General features: G+C 38.5%; 1 protein-coding gene across 2 annotated transcripts in view; it reads right to left on the bottom strand.

The window, feature by feature from the left end:
• Positions 1–207: 207 nt before the first annotated feature.
• WDR37 (WD repeat domain 37) overlaps positions 208–22,237 on the bottom strand; it is a 47,591-nt gene continuing 25,561 nt past the window's right edge. For both annotated transcript variants that reach the window (XM_071560065.1, XM_071560066.1), the window contains 6 exons: positions 21,688–21,764; positions 19,725–19,962; positions 19,055–19,196; positions 5,635–5,769; positions 4,856–4,970; positions 208–3,330 (listed from right to left, as the gene is read on the bottom strand). In XM_071560065.1, the coding sequence (XP_071416166.1) occupies positions 3,199–3,330; positions 4,856–4,970; positions 5,635–5,769; positions 19,055–19,196; positions 19,725–19,962; positions 21,688–21,764 (839 nt within the window). In that variant the 3' untranslated portion in view covers positions 208–3,198. The remainder of the gene's footprint in view (positions 3,331–4,855; positions 4,971–5,634; positions 5,770–19,054; positions 19,197–19,724; positions 19,963–21,687; positions 21,765–22,237) is intronic.

Here is a 22,237-nt window from a genome sequence, read left to right as displayed (position 1 = left end):
TTAGCACTACAGAAGATCTACTGTAATAAACAGACTTGGTCATCTCTTCCAGAGGAGCTGTGTTCATCAATGCCTTGAAAACAACCTTTTTAAGTCAAAAAGAGTTGGAAAGTGGATAGGATGATCCTTTGACTACTAACAAAGTGAAATACTGACATCAACAACAACCTTAATGCAACACAGAAGAACAACAACTTGCAAAAAAAAAATTGTTGAATGTTTTAATGCATTTTGAATTGTAATGAAGAAAAACATTTTACATCTAAAAACAACTTAGCAGAATAATAAAAAGTGGTTCCACATAACTTATAAATTCTTTTCCCCAAAAGGTAGTTTTCACAGATTTAGGCAACAAGATGTTTCATTACAGATCTTTCTGACTAAAAGTATACATAAACTTTGTGAAAACTGATGTGCATTGCTTGAAAGACACAGAAGCTTGGTTTTGCCCAGTGTTGAGTTTTCTGTGAAATTCTGCACAATACTGAAACTGTAACTGCAACTCTCCTCCATTTTATGAAATGCTGGACATTGTTCAGTGCCGAAAAATGCTCTTTAGAACATTAAAAGCCATGAAATGTTTTCCACGTTTTTAGTCAACATAGTATTATTCACCACTGCTCACATGTTTTGCTTCAAGGGGAATGGCAGTTCTGCTTACCCTTCAGTACAGTATGTAAAATTAAGCCAAGTGATACTTGAGTGTTCAGCAGATTTACGTATTAGCCTGCTCATAAGAACGTGGCTCTAGCACCTTGTTTGTTTGATTTTTTCAAAATGAAAACATGTAATCACCCACTCCTGGTGCCAGAGGATGGTCCCCCTGGTGATATAAAAAATTTGCAGCAATGATGATTAAACTGCATAGAGTCCAGTGGTCCTGTATTACATATGTATTAGAGAAGCTTAAACAGACACTTTAGTTTAGCAGGACCAAAACCAGTGACCCTCTCCCCCATCTCAGGTAACAAAGGAAAGCCATTGCACAAGATATCACATGCTGGACAAACTGCTTCAACTGGTCAGGCATTTTTCTTCTCTTTTAAACAGCATAAACCTTTGTAAATTTCTCTGTCATAAACTAAAAGAAAGTGAGTCTTGTTTTCTTAAGGATAAAGCCTGTAACCTAACATTAAATGGCTTGACTCCAGAGTTAAAAACCCAGGGGGGAAAAAAAAGTGAAAATAAAATAAAATATTTAACTCTTATTATCAGAAGACTTAAAACTGTGCAGCTGCTTTCTGAAATCTCCCTGGTTTTGGTATTTAAGATTACTTCAGCACAGCTATGTACATATCTTGTATCTCAAAAAAAAAACCCCAAACCCTACTAAAGAAAAAACCAAGGGATCAAACTACTATGATGGCCTGTACTATAAAGATACTACATACATATTCTCCATTTAATATTCTGAGTTTCCTTAATGTTACACTCCAAAACTATGTCTAGGACCACTGCTTTCCTACAAGTCCTTACTGATGCATTCATCACGCAATCCCATTGCACTTCCATGCCATGTATATGTTAGTTAACAGGAGAACCAGCTAATACATCTGTCTTCAGGTCATTATAAACAGTACTGTAGAGGACAGGAGCACAGTTACAGTTTCACAAAAATCATAATGATGAGATAAAAAGCTGCTAATACATCTGCCAATCCACCATAAACCCAATTCTCACTGTAAGAGTGCTCCTTTGGCTTGCCCTCACCCTTCATCTTACACCGTCATGTCAGACAGTTATAGGGGCAGCATCTCCCTTTAGCCAAAAAGAAGTGTCTGTCTGAAGCAGCCTTTCTGTTCTTTCAAAGACATCAGCTGCCACCTGCATTTACTTGTATCATCAGCAGCGGTAGCATAACACTCCACTACCAGTGCAAACACCAGCCAGATACAGCGAGGAGCAAACCCAGAGTAAGACCATTCTGGAGCAAAAAGGAAGAACTCTGTTAATTATCCCCTTCTGGAACAGGACAAGGACTACAGCAGCCTTTGTCATGGCTAAGAACAGAAAGGTAACAGATGATGTTTACTTACTGCATTGCTCCACTAGCTTTAAGTGTTAATTACCTTAAGGATCACATGTAGTATGATTGTCTTTCCTCTCCTGTCAGAGATAGTACTTCAGCCAGAGACCAAAAGTGCTTTTTTCTAAGCTACAGAGAGATTTGATGCATCTTGACCAACGTTAATTTTTGAGGTAGTACTCATTTACTTTGTATTGCTGGCTCAAAACAAAAATATGGGAAGTGAACACAATTAAAAATATGCTCACTTTAAGTACATAAACAAAAACACTACCCCCTAAAAAACTATTTCCTTTCTGGGCAGATCACCAAAAAGAAGTAATCCTTCTTACAAAGGTCAGCTCACATTCACTGGTAAAGTCATACTTTCATAAATGGTTTATAACAATAGCTATAAACTAAAGTGCTTCAGAATTTGCTTGACCAGATTTCAGTGATTAGAACCATAATACTCCAGATTTTTGCTAGTATGAAATGCAATGAGGTTTTAGAATCACTTTATATAAGAAGGGCAGAACTAATATTTTTCTTTTTTCAAAAGAAAAAGTACAAAAAGCATTACAAATAAACCTGGCAGTCTATATTCACTACAAGTAGCTTGCATTTTCCTTCTTGAATCTACTACTTCTTCAGTAACTGAAATAAAAATGGAGTTGAAGTCACACTATGCAGCACTAAAAAAAGTATTGCAAATCAAATGCAAACAGGAAAAATGTTTACAATCATACTAGTGAAATTCACACTTCATTTCAAAGTTTTAGCCCTGCAGATTCTTTTTAACACAAGGCAGATATGTAGAGTCATGGAAAAACATAACAGACTGCTATACACACACTCCAGTAATTACATAAGTTTCACATTTATGTCACAAATGTAATGCCCTACTGTGTAACTATTAAATGCTAAATAACTTATGAACATTTATGTGCTCTATGCAACAGTGAACATTTGACCAGTGGATGCCAAAATATAAAAGTTCATACACAAGACAAACTAATTTTTAAAAAAATCACATCTTCTGTACAACTCATGCAAACTGTGCACAATGTGGTAACAAGAACAACATTTGCTCGTCTCCCCCTTATGGAAGAGCTTTTACAGCAACAGCAGACCAGTGTTCAGAGCAGTCTGCCAAAGTGTAGAAGTCCATGGTGACAAACTCTTTCAGCATTTCATTTTTCTTGTAACAAAGCAGGGATGTTGATGTTCCACCCGATAGCCTGACGATCAAACCCACACGTGAAGAGGTTACATATGGGATGGTCCTCACACCAGGCGGAGCAGCAAACCATCCTCCTGTGCCCCTGCAACACGGGAAACAGCAGCGTTACTGACAGGGCACTTCTCTGTCAACAAGGCAGTGCAGCTCAGAACACAAACTTGTAAATGCTCACTCTAGTTTTTACAAACAGTTATTGAGAATCCTCAGTGTCATTGTTACCTTCCTCTGCAAGGTAAAAGGAAGGTAATGATGAGACTCCTTAACAGCACCACTGGCTCCGTAAGAGCTGAAGCACACAAACAGGTACATCAAAACTTTTGAGTTTGCCATGATGTGCTTGCTATCTACCTACACTTTACTGACAAAAGCAAATAGAACTTTGATTTCAGAATTTTTATTTATAAAAGCAATCTTAAAATATGAAACTACTAGCTGGCAACTACTTTGTTACAAGCCTGCAAGAGTAAGTGTCCATAATGTTCATAATTCAGAAAAGATAATACTACAGCAGAAGGAATGTTACACTGAGGAAAAGGTCAAGTCCAGTAGTAGGAAAAATGTCCCAAATAGGATTCTGACCAACATCTAAGTTTAAAAACTAATTAATTAATTATTTAGCTGTGATTTCAGTAGTGTCAGCCTGCTAAGGAAATAAAAAAGACTTGCACACACACAAAAAAAAATCCCTCAAGACTCCAATAAACTAAAAACCAACCTAAATTAGAAAAAGACTAAAATAGACCAAATAAGTCTTAAAACTCCTTCCTAAATTCTGTCCAGAACTGCTAAATCAACACAAAAATCACCTACTGAAGTGGCATAATCCAATTAAATTTCACTTAGTCCAATTTGCTCCATTAGTGATGCCTGCCATGCCGAATAGTACCACAAATGCACAACACTTGATGGGTGCATCAAGGATGGTTTATTATGTGGTACCCAAAATCAAGAACATACATGCACAAGCGTAGAAGGAAAAAAAATTAAAATTCATCACCAAATTATACAAGGTGAGCTCACAAAACTGACTCCCATTTTTTCCTTCTATGTTTCTGTATCATACAATGGTTTGAGTTGGAAGGAACCTTAAAAATCATCTCGTTCCAAACCCCCCGCCACAGGCAAGGACACTTTCCACCAGATGACATTGCTCAAAGTCCCATCCAGCCTGGCATATACAACAAATTAAACTCTGTGTAATTAAAAAAAAAAAAAAAAAAAAACAAAAACAACCAAACACAAGAAAACCAACATGAAACCTCATAGCAAGCCACTTTTCTGACACAATGCATATCAAGACATTAAAGCATATCTGAAATGCTCTTACACCCCTTTTCCATTTCACAGAGAAGGCAAATGTTTCACTTTAGTAAAGAAAAAAATTATGATGAAATGCACTTGAAATTTCATTTGCAATTCCAATTAAAAAAGTTCAGAATGTTTCATACTTGCATGTTGGTTATTTTCAATAACTAACAACAGCATATTTATTTCAACAAGCACCATTCAGCATTTGTTCAGCTTTTAAGCTGGAGAGACCAAATCCTGCTTTTAACCTTGTGTGAAATAAGAGCAGACATACTTTAGGGCTATAAATATCCAGTTACCTGTCTGTTACTGCGAGGGAGCCGTGCTAATCGCACTCCTGACATGTCAAACAATCTGACCTGTCGGTTGTCATGTGGAAGGGCGATGATTCTTTGGCCAACACATACGTTAATCCTGCACAGAAGAGACAAAAGTAGGTTACGCACAAAACAATGAGCCTGGCAAATAGAACTTGACAGCACAAAATTTAAGCTCATGGGAATGGATGCAGCTGAATTTTTCCTGATTAGAATTCACAAATGAAAAGGGAAAAAAATACTGAACCATTAAGGGATTTTCTATTGTACTTGATCCTCAAACGGCCTTTACATTTGCATTCCATATAAAAAAATCTCAGAAAAACAATATTGTGTATGTACTGAAAATTAATACTGACCACACTTGCATTCTATATACCATTTCAGACCTTTTTCAAATTCTTAAAAATCTCAACTTTTAGGGACTAAAATTAAATATATTCAGTGAATTAATAGAATAGACTATTTCAGTAGGACGTTACGGGCAACAATCATCTATTCCAACTGCCTGACCAATTCAGGCCTGACCAAGTTTAAAGCAGGTTATTTAGGACATTGGCCAAATGCCTCTTAAAGACTCGTAAGCTTGGGGCATCGACTATCTCTCTAGGAAGCCCATTCCAGGACTTGACCACCAGCTTGGTAAAAAAAAATTCCAGTCTAAACCTCTGTGTTAGAGCTTTGAACCATTCCCACCGGTGAAAGAAATTAAGAATTAAGAAAAAGTGAATAAAGAAAAAGAGTAACTCAGATCTGCTTACCTGTTGACTGCAGAATCTGTACGGATTGTTGCAATAGGAGACCTCATATTTTTCAAATCCCAGACTTTTACTGTACGGTCATCACTACCAGAAACAACATTGTCTCCCACAGTGAAAACTGCAGATGTCACAGTGCTAAACAATCAGGAGTAAAGAGAAAGACATCAAGCTCTAAAGTTCTTTATTAAACTAGCATCTGATTTAAAGTTTTAGTTTCTGTCCTTTTAATATACACCTTTTTTTTTTTACTTTTTTAAGCAAAGTAATCTGAAATACTAAATACTTGCCTGGGTACTTTTGAATTAAAAAAAAAATGCTTACAAGAAGCTGTGACACTTAAGGTAAACAGGGCTTGACTGATCCAAGTGCTAAGAGAAGCAGCCCAACAGCAGAGACTCACTTTTAGAGGCATCTTTTGTATTTCACTGATCCTGATATGAGCTTAACATGTCCATCTTGAAACCTTAATTCACTTTTGAAGTTCTGCACTAATGTCCACTAGGCTTATGAGACAAGCCAAACTGAATTAACAGCATGGTGTACAATTCTTCCTCTTAAGTGATCTGAGACTAGTACTCAAGTTCTTTTCTTTCCACCCAAAGACTTCTGTAGAACTACACCAGGCACTTGTCATTCACTGCACAAACACTGAGGAGGCCCCACACACCTGCCTGAGGTGTAGCTAAAGCCATTTGGCGCACACACAAACGTGCTGAAATCCATACACAGAGCATTGTGCATAACTCCACTGCCAATAGTTACAGCAATCTAACAATTTCTCATTGTGACTTCTATTCCTGTTTTACAAGCAGCTGAAGTCTGAGAGTCAGACATAAAACCAGCAAGTAGTAGTATTAAGAAGCAAGACCATACAGGTCTTGCTTTACCCATTATGTCTATAAATGCACAAGGGGAGTCAGAGAAAGAATCATAAGTGTATTTGTAGCAACTGAAAATGAAAAATATTACTGCCATAAGAGATTTGATAATTAATTTTGAGAATTCTATTATCTTTGCATTTTATACTTTCAGAAGACAGTACACTGCTGGGCTCAAATGAATAGTTTTTGTGTTTATTCTATGGGGGTTTTTTTAATCTTTTACATCACATTAACCAATTATGAGCTTTTGTACTATTTTTGTTGTAATTGTGTGAATTCCCAACATATAACAAGTTATTTTCTGCCCACATAATGTACTAACAAAGCATTTTTGTCTCTGCCTACAATCATTAGGGAAGGCTTCTCAACCCTGTTTCTGCAGATTTGATTTAATGACCTATCTTGTAACTTGGGTAATGCACATCAATTTCTTAGAATTTAGTAATTTTAATTTAAGTTGTCACTTGTTACTGTCACTTTTGTTGTTCTGCAGAAATTTGAATTCATGTCCTATCCAAGCTGCTGATTGAGATTAGTACAAGCCAGGTCACAATGGACCAGTTTACGCAAGCCTCTTAATTTAAATTGACACCAAATTAAGTTTTAATTAGGATGAAGGCCCACTTTATTCACGATACCAAGTTTCCTAACGCATTATCGGAGTGCAGCTAAGCTACCAGGGAGATGATTACAATAAGAACCAAGAGGCCTTTGGCTAATCTTCTGTACTTTATGAACCAAAAGTCAAAAAGTTAAAACATAAATGAAGGCCACAACTGCTAAAGTCTCTTTCATCAGGCACCTCTGCATTTGGGAAGAAATCTCATTCATGTAATCAAGTTGCTGCATGATACAGTTGGCATGTTCTTAACACAACACTTGTCTTCTACCAGCCCCACCTCCTTTCAACTTACCAACATCTGCATTTCTCTTCTCACTAGTTCTTTACACAAGCTGCAAAATGCCTCAGAAATATATTTCAGGCTTTCACTAAACTCTGTACTGCTGCAATGCATGTGAAATGCTGTAAGTTTAAAATTCTCTATTGAATCTCTGTATTTTGCACGCACATTGGGAGACTTCCTTGTACACAACAGTATAAGGAATTCAAGTCATAGAAAGTTCTCCAGGTGAATGAATATACTGTGCTTTAGTATTCTGCTGCTGACAAGCAAATCTGATCTGTTTTCCCATCATACATTTTATTCCAATTACAGCTGGAATACATTCTGAAGCTGTCTTAAAATAACCCTCCAATTCTGGGTGCTTTCTTTTTCAAAACTTTAAACAGCTTTCCAGCTTCTTTGATCTCACATTGGTTCTCCTTTATCACTTATCACTTTCAAACATGGTTAAGTTTCTTTGACTCCATAAAGTTCTCTAATCTTTGTATTTATAATTTTTAAAATGAAAACATTCAGAACTATTGCCATGAGAACAGAACATCAGCCCTAGGTTAGCTCGACCCTTCCTGCTCCTGCAAAATGAAGACTCTCAAAAGAAAAAAAATTCTTTTTTGTATTGTTTTCATCTTAGCCTTTTAGATACTACTGCATATATTAAGAAAAAAATTGTAAAACAATAGTGCAACTAAGTTCTGTTATAGCTCTGGCAACATAACAAGTTTTCACTGACAACTTTAAAGGTGTTTAGTGATCTCAGCCCTCTATTCACCCTCAGTTTGCTTCTGTAAGGCCCTGCAGGCTGGGATGGGCACCACTTGCAAGCACACATGGCTATGAAAACAGCCTTTTACATAAGGACCTTTGAATTTTAAGGCTATATATAAATGCACTTTTTACTGAACCCACTGCTTATGATCAGAAATTTCATCCCAGTTCCAAAGCAAACATATATGGATGTCTGTATAACACTCCTAGATACTGTGCTTTTAACAAAATGAAACAAGACTCTTCAAGGGGAACCTGTAGATACACTCAATTCAATTCTCAAAGATACCTCATTTTCAAAACAAGATTGCAAGACTTGAAGTTTTAAGTAACTTAACAACAAGTCTAGAAAGGCCAAAGCAGTATCATTCTCACAAACCTGACAACTCTGGGGAGGGTTATCAGCACTTCAGCATAATCTGAGGAAAGACCAAGTGGGGTTTTTGGCTTTCTTTTTTTTTTTTGTTTCGTAATAAAGTGGAACATATTGAGTTCACATTTATAAAACAACAAACATACATCTAAATTGAAAAACATGCACAACACTACTGATTTAAGAAAACATGACAGGCACTGAGCCTATAGATCTAACGCAGTACAGATCTTGTTTTGTGTCCTCTGCTATTCCAAACTGGGGCATCTCTTAATGTGAGACAGATGCATCTCACCAAGTTTTTTTCTTGTTTTTTGCATTCATTTGTTTGTTTGTTTTAATTAAAACAAAATAGCAACAAGAAAAGCCACTCCCAACTTATATACTAAAACAGGATTTCAGCCCAGCTAAAGGGGGGATGGTAAGAAGAAAGGGAAGCAAAGTCTGCATGGGAAGAAAGTTAAAAGAGCAGCCAATATACAAATAACCTTTCAAAAATATTGCCTCCCTCACCCCATTCATATCACAAAAATTAAAAGTCTTTTCCCTGCATTTTCATGTGCCTACATTTGAAATCTGTTTGTATTAGTCCTCAGTTTGTTCCAACCCAGATAAACCTCTGGTTAACAACCCCTTAGCTAAATTAATAAAAAGTGTCAACAACAGATCATCAGATCCCATGTTAATTGAATGCTAGAAGACATTAGGTTTTTAATAACTCAAAAAGATGACAGGTATTGTAGGACATTAAAACAAAAAACAGGCAAAGAGGAAGCAGTCTTATGACACTTCAAACTGTGGGTCCCACTGGGAGTTTGGTGTGCTACAACTATTCTCCAAAAAAGCTTCAGCCTCCGCCAAACCCCAGCAAAACTCATTTATCTTGTCATAGGGAGCAGCCGAGCGTGTACTTCCAGCTGACAGCGTGGCACTTCCTCACCACACACCGCTGCCTGGCCTCGCACATCCTGCTCCCTCCGTGGGTCTCAATCACCAGAAATACCGCGGTGCTCGCACTCCTCATTAGGCCGAACAGCTGTCTCCCCAGTCACACTGAGACACAAAACTGTTTTGCATAACAATCTGCTGAAATTTCACACATAGGGGAGGGGGGGGGGGGAAATATTGGAAATGTTGGACCATGAAATGCTGATGCAGAACTCTCACTGGCAATGCATCAAAAAAAAAGTTAACACTGTTCTTTCCGTTTTGATTTGCAACCTAAACTGGGATTTACCATTGAATGCTGGAAGACAACATGCTTTTGCACCCTTGAAAAGGCATCTACATACGGGCATTAATCTATGTGTGGGATGAAAGTGGGCAAAGCCAGAGCTTTTGGATAAATTTATTCAAGGTACATCAAATTGTGGGTAAACAGCAAAATTTGAGTGCTCCAATATGCCTCTCTCATTTCAAGCAGTAAAATTCCGAAACAAAACCTAATGGGAGCTCCATCTGGGATGCAATTTTCTGCACCAGTTTCCTTTCTTTAGGGGAACAAACTGTATCCCCACACTAAGCAGTCTGCAGCCTGGGGGGAAGCCAGCACCTGTATTTAAAACTGCCAGATATGGACAAGTGGCTGCCTGTCTCACAAGGAGATGGCATTGCCCACAGGAGTTCCAGGTGAGGAGCACACCAGTACTTCCACATCTCAGAGCATTCAGGTTTCAGAATGCCAAAAGCACTTGAATCCAGGAGGAGCTATACATATAATTCCCAAAGTTTGTGGATTTATATCCAAATATCAGAAAAGCTTTTCTCTGCAACCTGAGAAACAGTAAGAAGGAAACCATGAAGAAATTACAGAATCATAGAATCAATCAGGTTGTAAAAGTCCTCTAGATCATCAAGTCCAACCTATGACCCAACATCACTGTGTCACCCAGACCATGGCACTGAGTGGCACGTCCAGTCTTTCCTTACACACCTCCAGGGATGGTGACTCCACCACCTCCCTGGGCAGCCCATTCCAATGTCTAATCACCCTTTCTGTGAAGAGTTTCTTCCTAATGTCCAAGCTAAACCTCCCCTGGTACAGTTTAAGACTATGTCCTCTTGTCCTGTCACTGGCTGCCTGAGAGAAGAGGCCGAGCCCCACTGGGCTACTACCTCCTGTCACATAGTTGTAGGGAGCGATCAGGTCCCCCATGAGCCTCCTCTTGTCCAGGAATTAACACAGAAGGGGAAGGAGGTGGAATTCAGAGATGACTGTTAGCACTCCAGAGTCGTTTTTTTACCATTTAAATCAACAATGTGTATTCCAGAGATACATGTTTCATGACATTTACAAAAAATTGTCAGTATCTCCCTTTCTCTCTGTCTTAAAAATAATCAAATGATGCAGGAATGAAAACAGCAACTAGCTTTTATGAGAATTACTCAATGGCAAGTTAGTAAATTAGTTAAGGTGCAGATATTTTTAAATCAATATTACATTTATGATGGGATAAAAAAGGTCCACTTAGCCCTGCACAACAGTTGCATATGTCATCTAAGCTCGAGATGGGAGATAAAGAAAAGGCCTCTAACTATCCTCTTTAATGTGTCAGCTCAAACATGTGCATGCATTCAAGCACAGAATGAAGATTCTTGCCATCTACTGCAGTGAAGCTTAAAGCACTCAAAAGCAATTGGATAGAGACTTATGTTCTGCATCTTTTTTAAAGCAACCGACAAAACTTCAATGGCTAACACTGAGTGCAATCAAACTTTGTATGTTACATACCCCACTCCCCAAAATAAAACACTTAATTTTTTTTCTTCTAGCTATAGGGCTTTTAAGCACTGAATCTTATAGCTTAAGGAGTACATTATTTAATTTCTTATATTTCTCTATTAATTAGAAATAATTTTTGCCTTGAGGAGTTCACCAATGACGCCAGAAAAAGTTCAAGACTATAAAGAAAACAAAATTATCAAAATAATACTATTTGGAGCCTTTTTCAGTGAAATCCAAGAGGAAAACAAAATCCACAGCAGACAAAATAACGTAGGAATATTAACAACAGTATCAGAACCATCTAGTTAATCAGTGAGGCTTAGGGAGAAAACTGAATGTTTCATCAGAAAAATTTTGCACTTCTTACAGAAGCTGGATTGAGATATCCACACATGGCAAATGCCTAAGGCACTCTTTGATGAGAAACAACAGAAAAATGGTAGACAAAGCATCACTGATCACATTAATAGCTGAAGCAAGAACAGGACTATCTTGAAAAGAACAGATGCTTTAAATTGGTCAAACTCCACTGATAGCATTCAACTTGTTACATTTTGTTTGGCACAAAATTTTGACTAAAAGCACAAGCACAGCTTTTAGTCAAAGGTGCAAAGCTTGCATTTTTACAACTACATCTACTGATGCCGTGAATGACCCTTCCCCCCAAAAACAGGACTTCGAGCCACGTTAGTGTAGGGTAAAATAAAAAGTAAAGGTCCTTTAATAATACAGGGCCTACAGCCCACAGGAATACAGGATGACATGCATGTGTCTCAGTTCTTGTTTCCATGGCTTTTTATAATAAGATCCCTCCAATCATTGCTTTACACATTTCTCAGTCCAGCCCCAGTCCCACCCCTGGTCCAACCCCCTGGAATTGGGTCTGGGGTCGTCAGGACCCTCTGTCTTCATCAGCTCTTCTTCCTCAGGCACACAAAGGTCTCTTGGAGTTCATCCAATTCTGGCTTTTGGGTCACTCTGACCTGTGTTTATGTTTCATTCTGTAGGCCTTCTGATATCCTTCAGCTCTTTACCTTGGAAAGGAGTCTAAACAAGATTAATTAACTAAAGGAATTTGAGCTCCCTGTTCTGGGACAGGGGTAGTGATAGAAAGGCATTAAACTTAAACTGTTAGAAATATTAACCCTCTAAAAATCTACAACTACTGTGTTCCTAAAATCTACAAAATGTGAAAATCAGAATAAAAACCCTTTCGGCATCACTACATATGTTTTAACTTCACCAAGAAAACATGGCTGAATAAGAATACCCAGCAATAACTTTGCAATGTTGAGCACATCTAGAACAAGATTACTTTCCAACAGGGATGTCCAACAACATTGCTACCTGAAGAAAAGGCCCTTGCCCTCACCATTACCTGCTCTTTCAAGAACAACATATTCAAGGCAGACATACATAAGGTATGAGAATTGCAGAATCAAGAATCTGGGAAAACCAGCTGCCCTTGGCAAAGCTGAATGTCCACAAAACTAAAGCAATTATTAGTCTCTCAAAATGGAATGCCAATTTGACATTAACTCTCAATTCACTAATGCCAGAATTCAGCCCAGCATCCTAATCAGCAGCTGCTTAATCGTTTTTACATTTTTTGAGATTTTTCCAGAAAGTGTTGGAGTTGGAAAATGAAAAGTTGAAACAAGACATATTTGCAGTTCTCTAATTTCTCAAGTTCTCAGGATGAAGCGCAACTCACCATCCAGCTGCATATTCAGAGATATTCAGGCAGCAAATGAACAGGAACTTTCCCTTCTGGTCTCCTACAGCCACACAACCAAAGTGAAAGGAGAAGGAATATGCTGTAGTCCAAAAGAGCTACAAGCCACCTTGCTCAGCTCTTTCTAAGAAATAACATAAGACTCACTTTCCACAATTTTTTCCCCAAGTTTTCCCAGAAAGTAACACAAAGATGCAGATTCCACAGCTAACATACATTCATGCTTGATGCACTGGCTCAACGTAGCCACAAAGATCAGTGAGTTTGAAAAGTAGTAAACAAACTTCGTGATTTTTTCGGGCTAGGTCAAAAGTACCCAGTCACATTTTTTTTTATTTTAAGGCAAAAACGCATTTAATTACCATGACAAGGTGGGTGCATAACTATATGAAGAACAATCAAGGAGTATTAACCAAGGATATCCACTTAAGGATAGCAACCCAAAGTTGCTTCTGAAGGCATCATTTTATTCTTTGAAGGACAGTATTTGCAAGTCCAGACTTGGAAGCCCTGCATATTTTTATTCAAGCATTTAAAGAGAGATCATAGAATCATAGAATCGATGGGGTTGGAAAAGACCTCCAAGATCATCGAGTCCAACCCTTGGTCCAACTCCAGTCCCTTTACTAGATCATGGCACTCAGTGCCACGTCCAATCTGCATTTAAAAATCTCCAGGGATGGTGAATCCACCACCTCTCTGGGCAGCCCATTCCAATGCCTGATTACTCTCTCTGTAAAGAATTTTTTTCTGATATCCAACTTAAATTTCCCCTGGCAGAGCTTAAGCCCGTGCCCCCTTGTCCTATTGCTGAGTGCCTGGGAGAAGAGACCAGCCCCCACCTGGCTAGAACTTCCCTTCAGGTAGTTATAGACAGTGCTGAGGTCACCTCTGAGCCTCCTCTTCTCCAGGCTAAACAACCCCAGCTCCCTCAGCCTCTCCCCATAGGACTTGTGCTCCAGTCCCTTCACCAGCCTTGTTGCTCTTCTCTGGACTCGCTCCAGCACCTCAATATTCTTTCTGAACTGAGGGGCCCAGAACTGAACACAGTACTCAAGGTGTGGCCTCACCAATGCAGAGTACAGGGGAAGGATCACTTCCCTGGTCCTGCTGGCCATGCTATTTTTGATACAGGCCAGGATCCCATTGGCCTTCTTGGCCACCTGGGCACACTGTTGGCTCATGTTGAGCTTCCTGTCAATTAGTACTCCAAGGTCCCTTTCTGCCTGGCTGCTTTCCAGCCACTCTGTGCCCAGCGTGTAGCGCTGCAGGGGGTTGTTGTGGCCAAAGTGCAGGACCCAGCACTTGGTCTTATTGAACTTCATCCCATTGGAATCAGCCCATCTCTCAAGTCTATCCAGATCCCTCTGCAGAGCCCTCCTGCCTTCCAGCAGATCGACACTCCCTCCCAGCTTGGTGTCATCAGCAAATTTGCTGATGATGGATTCAATCCCCTCATCTAAATCATCAATAAAGATGTTAAACAAGACTGGACCCAACACAGACCCCTGGGGAACACCACTGGTGACTGGCCGCCAGCTGGATGCAGCTCCGTTCACCAGCACTCTCTGGGCCCGACCCTCCAGCCAGCTCTTAATCCAGGAGAGGGTACACTCGTCCAGGCCATGGGCTACCAGCTTTTTCAGGAGTATATTACGGGAGACAGTGTCAAAGGCCTTGCTGAAGTCCAGATAGACCAAATCCACAGCCTTCCCCTCATCCACCAGGTGGGTCGCCTGATCGTAAAAAGAGATCAGGTTGGTCAGACAGGACCTGCCCCTCCTAAACCCATGCTGGCTGGGTCTAATCCCCTGTCCACCCTGAAGGTGCTGTGTAATTGCACTCAGGATGATCTGCTCCATAACCCTGCCAGGCACGGAGGTCAGGCTGACAGGCCTGTAGTTGCCAGGGTCCTGCTTGCAGCCCTTTTTGTGGATAAATGATAGATGTCCCCAAGCACTAAACAAAATGGCTACTAAACAAAACAAACCCCTTTATTATGTACCAAGTAATTCATCAGCAGTATATAAGCATCAGCATACTACAAATATATAGCAAAATCATTGTTCAGTTTAAAAGCTGTTTATTAATCCCCTAGCTAATAAGCATTCTGTTGCCATTTTATTTCTAGTGTTACCAAGTTGTCAGAACAAATGTATAAAATCCGTGAAGTACCTGACTAGACCTGTACAGACTAATATTTATTTTTTTAAGTTACAAATGGTGAAGATTTCCAACATGAACATTTTAGAAGGCTCCACACATCAAGACAGACCTCTGCACATGTAGAGTACTTAAAGGGACAAAAATACTCATCAAGCACATATGCAAGAGCGTGTCAACACCAGTCATTCAACTAGGACACCGTGTTGGGAAAGAAAGGCCTTCACAGCCCCAACAAGACAGAGCTGTGCAGGCACTGAAAAACAAAAGCAGAAATGAAGCTGGAATGAAAATTGCCAGATAGATGCCAGAACCATTTTGCTCCACAGCACAAAACCTTAGTTCAATTTGAAGAGTTCTAATCAATAATAAATGCAATAATTTCTCAATAGAAGAACAGCTGGTGCTATATATTATCAAACATGTATTCCAAAGGAGTATCTGCTGGAAAAAAGGTATTGGAATTTGAGTCCCTAGTACTACTCTTGGAGGTTCTACCTCAGGAAGCCAATTAAACATGCATCAAGTTAGTGTCTGGATTACAACACAGATGCAATCTCTTCCCAGGGTTCTGTTACACTCCTCATAGAGGGATGTGACTGAGGATTAACAGCACTAGTAATACAAATTCCATTGCTGCACACACAAAACCAGACAACAACAACGATTTATATTCACACAAACATCAATCTTACTTCCACATCATTTCATCTATTTCTACTCAGTAGAGAATAAGTAAGTGAGATGAACAGGGGGCATGGCAAACCTAAAACAAAATGTGACAAGGTACTTTTATAATTATGTGAGCAAGACACAGGCAAACAAGTCATGCACTAAACCGTAACAGTCATATATAAGAAAAATGTGAACAAGATGTTCACAGATGTGAAAACTTCCACAGGAAGATGTAATTTCGAAAAGGACTTCAAGATACTTTGAAGATTCGGCTGAATGCAGACTTGACATGCAAAAGTACTAGCAATGTACTATACTTCGTCCATAAATTTAAAAATATATTCAAAAATGCACTTCAAGGCAAAATAGGCAATTTGTAAATAAGAACTGGTAATTTGTACAGAAGAAAATACAGGAAACTTGTATCAATAATACAGGAAGCAAAACTTAAGATCTACAAACACACACTAGGGAGGCACAAAAAGTTTAACAGGGAAGTTAAACACTGAAATAAGCAATGTACAGAATTTATCAAGTGGTAAGTTGAAATCTTTGTCATTGGAATAACCTGATACAGCTGACAATTCTCCCCAAATTGCCTCCTAATTCAAAACAGGTATCAGTGCAAGAAACTCAAAGACAGATATTTTGATCACAACAATTCCTTCAGGCCTTACTGGAAGAGAATATATTTTCTTAAATTGTCACACTAGTAGATGACTGTTCTTAATGAAGCAGCTATCCATATGCTCAGAACACCAAAATAATAGGTGATTTCTTAGTCCACTTAAGATACAAATAATCTCTTATACATTATAGTACACAACAATACACAACAACTCTTTTCAATTTTTTATGCCAATTACCTTTATAAAAACATACTCTGCATAAAACAGGACTCTGTAGTGTCTAAACCCATCAGCAGCACTTATAATTTTAACTCGATAACTCATTAAGGGCAATAAAAGGACGCTGGAATTACACTCTCCCCCAAGTTCTTCAGCAATCAGCGGCTCACACAGCGTAGCAGTGCTGACACCTGCCGGCCAGGGCGTGCTGTGCAGCCCCCATGAGAAAGGATCTCGGATGGAAAAAGATTTTGTGTTGCAGCACACAAAACCCACGCTATGTTGGCCTCATGATTGAGATGTTTGGCACCTAATTATATCGGTTTAACGTATTAAGAGAGTTGATCTGGTGAAATACACAGGGAAAAAATCGCTGCTCTGTGAGCTCCACAGAGCTACTCATCAGGTGCTACTCAGCCAGGGGCTGTTAAAACTTACGGCTGAGGACTTTAAATCATCAGCGTTAATGACTGTAACATCCAATTTACAGAATTGATGCCAAGAGCCTATCAAAATATTAAAAACTTGGCAAATTACTCAAAGAGACACTCAGGAAAGCCAAAAAAATGTCTTCTGTGTATGTATTTTCCAGTCAACAGTTTCTTCTATGCTGCTTAACATGAGGAGATTGTTACAGCATTGATTAGAGACTAATCTAAAAATATTTTGCCACTGGGCAGTACAATAAAGGACCAAAAATAAAATCCTTCAAAGTATGCCTGGACTGCAAAATTCCTCTCCCCATCTCTGCTCTGACTGCAATCCTCAGCGAACACTCACCCTCCTCAACAGAACAGACATCAGCAGCCTTAGCCACTGAACAGTACAGTCAGACCCTTAAAGAGGGGTTACACCCTTAAATTTAGGGTATATTTAGTGCAAAAACTTATGTCAATCTGAAAACACATACATACAAAGAACAAAATGGAGACAGATGATGCAACGGAGATACGAAGATGATTAAAAGCTGGAATGAGTGACTGAAGAGGTTGCACAAGGTCTATTCCATTTGTAAAAAATAAACTCCCTCCTAGTTTATAGGTCTCAGTCATGGAGGCCAAAACACAAGCTAACAGCTTTTACACTCTGCACCTCACACCAGATCAACATCGTTTGGTCTTCACAAACATATGGAAAAACATGAGTCAGTCTTGATCCCTTCTCTGTAAAAACATCCTGGGACTAAGCAGGTAATTAGCTGAGAAAAAAATGCAAATATCAATGGATACAAAAACCTTCCAACTTTTACAAGTCATTCTAGAAAAAGTGATAGAAGAATACAAAAGGGATGGCATGAAACAATTCTAGGATGCAGGCTACAAAATCAAGGTTATTGTTCTGTCAGGAGAAGATGGCTACTTATAAGAGATGATTGTGATGCCCCAAATAATTTATCAAGATGAGGGGGCAGGGGAGTTTAAAGAGGCTTTACTTTATATATAGTTAGCCAATAGCTGAGGAAATGAAAAAGTGAATACTGAAACTCAGTGACAATACAAATTGCATATTTGAATTAAAAAAAAACAGAAATCTGAATAAATATTTATGGTTTTTGTTTTGAGCTAGGACTAACAATCGTGTCTTATTTTGAAGAGATATGGAATTTCTTCTGAAACAGTCAAGCTCAGAAATCATAAGAAGTTCCAAAGTCTTAAAAAAAGATTTGCTTTCTGGGATAAAGTATTTCCAAGTTACTCCTGCATTTTCCATGTACTAAAGCTCAGCTAAACAGAAAGATAATTCAGCATTGTAACACGGATTCTCAGGACTACATTTGTCCATTTTCAACAGCAGTCAGTATAATAATGTTAAGCCTAAATCAGTAACTGAAAATGTTACATCAAAACCACAGTTTTGACAGAACATGGCCATCAGTGTTCTTACTTTAATTTCTTACTTTATGTACAAATTAGAAGCTTTAAAAGGTAAAAATTAATCCTGCTTTTTGTTCCACTGGTTCCAAAGAAGTAACCTTTATTTCACAGTGAGTATCACAACAAGCAGACAATCTGCTCAATCCACTGCATCACAGCAACAGCCCTGAACTACAGGCATAACCAATGCCAAAAACAACTCATACCTTAAATCACCTTTAATTATAACAACTTTTATTGAGACTTACCATATAGGCAATTACACACCAAGAGCCCTGGCTGCTGTTTTGGAAATTAAGTACTGCTGTGTTGCATCAGAAGGAGGACAGTAAGGGGTTTCTGTGAAAATCAGCCTCAAAGAACAGGAATGAACTTAATCCTCAAAAAGAGCACTGGAACAAGTTTCGTTCAGATTAGCAACCAAATACATTTATACTTTTGGAACTTGTAAAACCTGTGAAGGAACTGTCACTTACTCTGTGTGGCCCTGAAAGACATTCACAGAATGGATAGAAGGATCTCTGAAATCCCACAGACGGAAGGTGGTATCGCGTGATGATGTCACCACCAGGCGCTGGGTGGGATGTGTACAACAATGTGTGAGCTCCTGGTCGTGCCCTGCAATCACAGATGAGAACATGGAAGGCAATGAAAGTAAGATTTTTCATTTCTACATACACTTGGAATGAAATGCTGATGATTTTTTAATTTTTTCCCCAAATTTAGAAGCACAGTGATCATTCTGAACTTTAATGTTAGTACTGCTATAAAAGTTTGGGACTGCATTTGAAGGGAAAAACCACATTAATACTTTCGTATCAAGAAGTGTAGGTTATTGCTGCTTAATAGGCCATAAACACAGCAAAAGCATTTTGCAAGAACTAAAATTTGGGTGCAACACTCAGTTAAAAACAACTACTTTCATTGGTTAAATCACAAGCTTAAGAGAAGACAAATTCATGGTCAGGGGATTTACAAGGTGGTATTTTTAGAAACTATTACCACATTGAGCAGCCACTTAAGTCTTGCACACATTTATGCCATGCTCCAGAGAAACATCTTATTTTCCCAATGTTTTGGTACATACAAATAATCCCACATATGAAAACAAACCACCAATTTAATTTTTTGTGAGTGAACAAATACCTGTAAGAGAATGGACAAGTTCTGAAGTTTCTACATCATACAGATTTGCTGTCCTATCCCACGATGCCGTCACAGCTTGCTTCCCCCCAACAAGCCAGTCAGCTGCTATGACCACTCCCTGATGGCTTTTCAGTGAAGTTAACGGGGCTCTGACAGTGGGGCAATCACTGGAACCATCCCCATCTCCATCAGGTTCATCTTTATCTGAGAACTCAACTTCATCCTCTCCAGACACTTGCTATAAAACCAAGAGAAAAAAAGATTAAGAATAAAAGGGAAGGAATGTCTCTCAGTTACATTTTGCAGCGTAAGTTCTTCACAATACACTTAATGTCAATGTGTGTAACTTCATTCTGCAGCATCCATCCTAGTCAGGTACTCATTATCACAAATTTAGTTCAAGGAATATAACCAGCGAGTTAACTGCAGTTTTAATAACTACTTCAACAACTTTGTGAGGAGCAGCTGAGGGAAGTGGTGCTGCTCAGGCTGGAGAAAAAGAGGCTCAGGGGAGGCCTTATCACTCTCTACAATTGCCTGAAAGGAGGTTGTAGCCAAGTGGAGGTCAGACTCTTCTCCCAAGTAACGAGTGATAGAACAAGATGAAATGCATCAGTGGGAGGTTTAGATTGGCTATGGGGAAAAATTTCTTCACACAAGGTTGCCAAGCACTGGAACACATAGCCCAGAGAAGCAGTGGAGTCACCAGCCCTGCAGGTTTTTAAGGACATGCCTTAGTGGTGGAGTTGGCAGTGCTGGGTTAACAGCTGGACTTGATGATCTTAGTTTTTTTCCAATCTAAATGATTCCATGATTCTACTTCATTTTAAAATCTCCTCTGAACTCTTTAGCTCTGAGTATTTGTCCCCTTTACTATCTGGTAAGTCTTTTTTATATTTCCTTACTGTATTTACCCTGGAGTTTCATTGCAGCACATTGATCAAGCGCCATTATTCCTTTCAATCTTTAAGCAGGTAGGAAGCACCCAAAAGGACACTGACTATTTCAATCTTCACGAAGACAATCATTTACAGACATATTTTTATCCACTGAAATCAAATCATTACATCAGTATTTGTCTGTTGGTCAATACACAGGCATAATACAGTGCTCATGTAAACTGGATGCAAAATAAATTTTTTGCTAACTATGAAACGTCAGTCTCTGCATCCCTTTTTCACTTACACAAGACAAAACCACTTTTATGTTCTATGGATGTGAAAAAGATAACATTTGTACTCTTTTTTCAAAATAGAAATGCCAAATCAAATAAACTGGATCAAATATTTTCCACTTAGAAATCTATCTCATATTATACAGCCCTACTTAGCTTAATGAGAAGCTCATGCTATAATCTGTTTGTCTTCACAATTTTCTAAGGGTGCTCTTAAGTATAATAAATATTTGACAGTCTAAAGTAATTACTGACTAAATAAAAGCCTGGGGACAACAACATCAGACAGTATGATGTATCCTGGTAAGGGTCAATTAGAAATTAATAAAGATACAATTAAATAAATGCCAAAATTGCAAGTCTTTTCAATAAATTTTCAATTCACTGCAACTATAGCTAATACAGGTGACTCAGTAAGTTAAGCTAAAAGAACTCAACTAGTTTAAAAAGAAATTAATTATTATTTGCAGTTTGAATTATTGCCAAAAAATTACTCATCTGTTCATTTATTTATACATTTACTACCTTGAACAAAAAGCCAATTAATCTACTTGCAGTTGCAAATTCTATTCCACACCACACACCTTTGAAAATAAGAAGCAAGACTATTTTCATAAGAAAGGCTGAAATATAGCTGTTAAACCAAAACCTTAAAATCCCACCTTTGGCAAACCTGAAATCATGTAATTTCTTAATTATATATAAATTTAACATTCAGTCTTATTATAAAACCCATATCTGATGAAACTGCTGTGCAATTAGTTTAGTTGTGGTGAGTTGATTGCTTACATTGCAGTCTGCAGTTGGCTGAGGTGTAGGCAACTGTACTATGTATCTCCAAATGTGAGCTGTCTGGTCTCCAGATGCTGCACAGGGAGAAGAGGGGTAAAAAGAGAGAGAAACTAAATAAGAGCAGTTCCATGCACAATAAAAACAAGCTTTAACATTACATCTGGCAATACTGTCTTGAGTTTCATCTTTTGTTAACAGATACCATTATAAGCTTTATAGTAAGCAAGTCTCAACATCAGTGTTTTCTGTCCTGGCTTCAGTACTGATTAAGAACATAATTGGTTATGCAAAATATAAATAGCTACCAAATTAATCACTTCTACAGTAAAACATCCACTCAAATACTACATGTCAGAACATGAGTGTCTCCATTGTTACAATGTCTAGTATTTGGACAAGGCATTTAATACACCACCAGGTGCCATTCTTCATTTGCTGTTTCTCAAAACACTGGAGTAATCATCCAGTCCAACTCTGTAACCACTTCGGACCTGACTAAAAGTTAAAGCATGTTGTTAAGGGCATTATGCAAACACCTCTTAAGCGC

Source organism: Pithys albifrons, chromosome 7, assembly GCF_047495875.1.
Source record: "Pithys albifrons albifrons isolate INPA30051 chromosome 7, PitAlb_v1, whole genome shotgun sequence".
Lineage (NCBI taxonomy): Eukaryota > Metazoa > Chordata > Aves > Passeriformes > Thamnophilidae > Pithys > Pithys albifrons.
This window is presented reverse-complemented; position numbering and strand designations above follow the sequence as displayed.